Source organism: Taurulus bubalis (assembly GCF_910589615.1).
Source record: "Taurulus bubalis genome assembly, chromosome: 11".
Classification (NCBI taxonomy): domain Eukaryota; kingdom Metazoa; phylum Chordata; class Actinopteri; order Perciformes; family Cottidae; genus Taurulus; species Taurulus bubalis.
The window spans coordinates 28,212,720-28,217,848 of NC_136599.1; the positions used below are offsets into that span (position 1 = coordinate 28,212,720).

Below are 5,129 nucleotides of genomic sequence, written 5' to 3' on the forward strand. Positions count from 1 at the left end.
GATACATGTGACGTAATAAAATGATACGACCGGCAGAAAAACAGATATAAAGTGCATAAAAATACAACTCACCATTACGCAGAATTATTGGGAGCCCTGAGCTTGTTTCTCTGCTACGAGTCGATCCCATCTCCGGGTTCTTTATGTCCAGTCTACTCTGTAACGTAAACCTTTAGTCCAGTCTACTCTGTAACGTAAACCTTTAGTCCAGTCTACTCTGTAACTTAAACCTTTAGTCCAGTCTACTCTGTAACTTAAACCTTTATGTCCAGTCTACTCTGTAACGTAAACCTTTAGTCCAGTCTACTGTGTAACTTAAACCTTTATGTCCAGTCTACTCTGTAACTTAAACCTTTAGTCCAGTCTACTCTGTAACGTAAACCTTTATGTCCAGTCCACTCTGTAACTTAAACCTTTAGTCCAGTCTACTCTGTAACTTAAACCTTTAGTCCAGTCTACTGTGTAACTTAAACCTTTATGTCCAGTTTACTCTGTAACTTAAACCTTTATGTCCAGTCTACTCTGTAACGTAAACCTTTATGTCCAGTCTACTCTGTAACGTAAACCTTTATGTCCAGTCTACTCTGTAACGTAAACCTTTAGTCCAGTCTACTCTGTAACTTAAACCTTTATGTCCAGTCTACTCTGTAACGTAAACCTTTATGTCCAGTCTACTGTGTAACTTAAACCTTTATGTCCAGTCTACTCTGTAACTTAAACCTTTAGTCCAGTCTACTCTGTAACTTAAACCTTTATGTCCAGTCTACTCTGTAACTTAAACCTTTATGTCCAGTCTACTCTGTAACTTAAACCTTTATGTCCAGTCTACTCTGTAACTTAAACCTTTATGTCCAGTCTACTCTGTAACTTAAACCTTTAGTCCAGTCTACTCTGTAACTTAAACCTTTATGTCCAGTCTACTCTGTAACTTAAACCTTTATGTCCAGTCTACTCTGTAACGTAAACCTTTAGTCCAGTCTACTCTGTAACTTAAACCTTTAGTCCAGTCTACTCTGTAACTTAAACCTTTATGTCCAGTCTACTCTGTAACTTAAACCTTTATGTCCAGTCTACTCTGTAACGTAAACCTTTAGTCCAGTCTACTCTGTAACTTAGTTCTGGTCGCTGTCACTGCAGAAAACCCGCTTAATAGAGACAGGATGTTGGAAATGGAAGCAGAATTTTTTGGCGATCTCTCAGGATACTCTACCTTGATTTTAATCCAGAACACTGGCAGAGTTGTTGTCTGCAGATTTGCAATCTCCATCAGTTGATCTTCGTGATCTTGTGTCAAGAGGCTCAGACGCACAGACGGATGTATCCGGTCACTTTTCTTTCTGTGCGGCCCGGTACCGGTTGAGGACCGCTGAAGCGGTTTCAAAATAAATCAAATGATTTAAATATCTAAAATACATTTAGCAAGGGAATGGTATGGGTCCTGGGTCATCCGGAGACAGCCCCAGAAAGCTGTGTGTCTTCTGCATATCAATGGAAAGAGCGGCTGTATCTATCATCACTGAGGGGTAACTTGTATCCATTAAAAAAAAAAGCCCTAAAGTCACTCCTTAGTGAACCCCACAGGTTATTTGGGATACTTTGGAGAAGTTATCATGCAACAAGGAACTCTGCCAGAAAAATAAGAAGATGAACAGTTAAAGGCAGTTCCCAGCCGTTCAGTATAATGTTTAAAAGAATTTAGTGATCAGCTGGATCAAAAGCAGTACTCAAATCGAGTAGTACCACCTCTGAAGGTTTATACTTTTACTTGGTCAGTGCTATGATTGGCCCAAAAGCCAGACTGAAACATTTTCTATTTATTGTTTCAGTTAATATAATTGTTTAATCTAAAGTTTAACTTAAAATGGAAGATTGTCAGTTGGTCTGGCTTAGATTGCATCGAATCATTAAACATTGTAAGCACCTCCTCAGACTGCATAGAAACATTTAAAAAAGTTTTATAAAGGAAGGTGAGAATGGTTAACTTCAGTGTTGTTCCCACTTCCCTGAGTATTTCAGCATCAGCCAGGCTACCACTGTGCTGGATGATTCTTAGGCCTTCTGTCCACCAGTCATGTGACTATTGCCTCATGTTTGACTTTTTTGATGAACCTCTAATACTGAATATCCCTCTGTGTTGAACAGATTGTGCAGTTCAATCGGTTACCACTGGTCATCAGTTTCATTGCCAGCAGCAACGCCAACACAGGTACAATGTGTGCGTCCACTGTGAGGATTACTAACCAATCTCAACTCTGGTGCTTGAACATATCAATCTTTCCATGCCATTTGTTAAGTGTTTGAAATGTATTCCATGAAGTTAGCAGCAGTGTAGGGTAAATAGTTCTATAATATTCTATTGGAGACTAGAGTTTAACAGCGGTTGGAATATTTGACATTATTGTATCTCTTTATTAATATAATATTTAAAATAGCATAACTAAAGTAGCACTCCTGAAGCAGATATTTCTGTCATCAGTATAAATAATATTTTGTGAGTTTTATCTTCATTGACCAATAATCTCTCCACACCTATAAAGTATAAAGTGTAAACTGTTGTGGAGATTTAAATCAAATCTTAAATCCAGTTTTCTTGAGATGTTTTTTTTAAAAATGTATTTTAACTTTATCTATTTTTTTCAATTCCTCATATATAAGAACACATTTTCTGTCAGTTTGCAATGTTTAGTTTTAGTGAGTAGTTCTCCAGTCTGTGTCTTATTCAGAGGCTCTGCAGATGTCTGTTAACATTTGAAACACTCCCACATCAGGACCAGCCCACTGGACATCACTGCTGTGGTGTGCAGTGTGAAAGAGGTCGGGCATTGAACGATCACACATCAGTTTACTTCTCCACAGACAAAATAAGCCGCTCTAGAGATATTGAGCATCATTGACAAATATCTGTTCTTGTGAAATGTAATCTCGTGGCATCCCGAGAAAGAAGAGGTCAAAAGGCCTAAAGCACTGCCACCATCCCCAGCAGGACTGAATAACAGCATGGTAGCGCTAGAGGACAGGTCAGGGAGTCAGAGGAGTTCATAATATGCTCATGACTGAGATGTTGAATGTGTTGAACATGCCGGTCTACTGTGTGTCCTCAGGGCTGATCATGAGTCTGGAGAAGGAGTTGGCTCCACTAATAGAGGAGCTGAGGCAGGTGGTGGAGGTCACATAAGCTCTGATGGACATGACCCCTGGATCACATAATGGTGCATTCTGGGCCTGTGTGAAAATTCCAAGTAACGGCATCTTTATCTGTTTACAACATGGTTAAACGATCCTCTTCACTTTTTGTTCTGTTTACTTTGCTTTCTTCCATTTTCTGTAGATATTAGGTGCTTCTCATCAAAGTTTATATGAAAAATCTAATGTCGAGGAATCTGAATAAATGTCACTTTTATCACCTATGTGGTTTCCTTGTGGCCCATTGTTCATAACCGAGTCTTCAGGTAAAGGTCAACAACCCGGCCATTCTGTGCCTGAAGGCCTCTCCCGTGTAAAGCCTTTCATGTTAGCTGAGCTATTCCTGTGCTTCAAATTCTATCCTATAGTTTTAGGAATTCGAGATTTGATTTGATCGTGTCCAAATGATTCACTCTATGTAGCTTGCTTATATATATATATATATATATATATATATATATATATATATATATATGCAAGCTACATAGAGTGAATTTTTATTTATATTTATTTGTTATATATATTTATATATAAATAAATAAGCTACAGAGTGAATTTTTATATTTATTTGTTATATATATTTATATATAAATAAATAAGCTAGAGTGAATTTTTATATTTATTTGTTATATATATTTATATATAAATAAATAAGCTAGAGTGAATTTTTATATTTATTTGTTATATATATTTATATATAAATAAATAAGCTACAGAGTGAATTTTTATTTATATTTATTTGTTATATATATTTATATATATATATTATTTATATATATATATATTATTTATATATATTTATATATATATATATATTTTATTTATATATATATATATATATATATATATATATATATATATATATATATATATATATATATATATATAAATAAAAATGCGGGTAGATCAAATCAAGCATTCTGATTGGTTGAGAGTGAGTCACGAGGTGTAGTTTATTCAGCCATAAAGTACTGTACAGCCTGTTTACATTTAGAGCGTTCCATATCAGTGCGCACTTAAAATAACAGGTAGATTTAAATTGCGCGACCGTTAGTTGTCATTTCAAGCTTGACAGTTAAAAACATGTTGGTGTAAACTTTGATATTGTAACGTCCGCAGTAACGACTCAGACGTTGGTTTCCTTAACTTGCAGGTGTATTGCTTGAGTGTTCACAGTATTGCAACGGGGCTCTTCGCTAACAGTAACGTTAGCTCAAACGGAACAGCTAACAAGCTCACGTAGCATAACGAACGACAACACACACGTCACTTCCTCCCTAAAATGAGATGAGGAATGAAAAGGGTTTGACCACAAAATCGTGATAATTTCTAGTGAGAGATAATTACGTCGGTCATTTCCCGACGCGAGGCAAGTTCTCTAAACATCATGGAGGAGAAAGATGACGGAGAAAAGACGGACAGAAGCAGCGAGAGCACTTCTTTACATCGTCGGTGGCTGCGTGTCATCCTCCACCTGCTTCCAACCGGCAGTCAGTTTTATAGTCCCGTATGTGCGTCCCGGGACTATTTTCTCTGTCGCTGAAATGCAATACACAACGTTTGGTGGCTACAACTATTTTGTGCTGAAAGGGAGCTTACTATTACTATTTATAAAGTCGCAGGTACCCGTATTATAAAAGCAATAAGGTACTCGAGGCAGTACTGTGTCTACAATAATGTACAGTTCAAGGGTTTGCCTAACAACTCCCTTGAACTGTACATTATTGCACGACACAGTACTGCCTCTCGTACCTTATTGCTTAAATATCACTGGACACACCCTATGCTTCTCTTGACTACAACCCCATGTGCAGACACAAACCAACACTGGATGGATCGACTAACAGCTGTTGGGAGTGTATCAAAGCATATTAGCTCCATTACACACGTCAAGGAGACGCACTGTTTCATGAACACACACACACTGTAGTTTATTCTTACTCAGT

General features: G+C 37.1%; 1 protein-coding gene across 3 annotated transcripts in view; it reads left to right on the top strand.

Moving 5' to 3' along the window:
- Positions 1 to 3,407, top strand: part of lamtor3 (late endosomal/lysosomal adaptor, MAPK and MTOR activator 3) — a 9,035-nt gene extending 5,628 nt beyond the window's left edge. For all 3 annotated transcript variants that reach the window (XM_079226861.1, XM_079226862.1, XM_079226860.1), the window contains exons 6-7: positions 2,143 to 2,206; positions 3,102 to 3,407. In XM_079226861.1, coding sequence (XP_079082987.1) covers positions 2,143 to 2,206; positions 3,102 to 3,175 — 138 coding nt within the window. In that variant the 3' untranslated portion in view covers positions 3,176 to 3,407. The remainder of the gene's footprint in view (positions 1 to 2,142; positions 2,207 to 3,101) is intronic.
- The last annotated feature ends 1,722 nt before the right edge of the window (positions 3,408 to 5,129 follow it).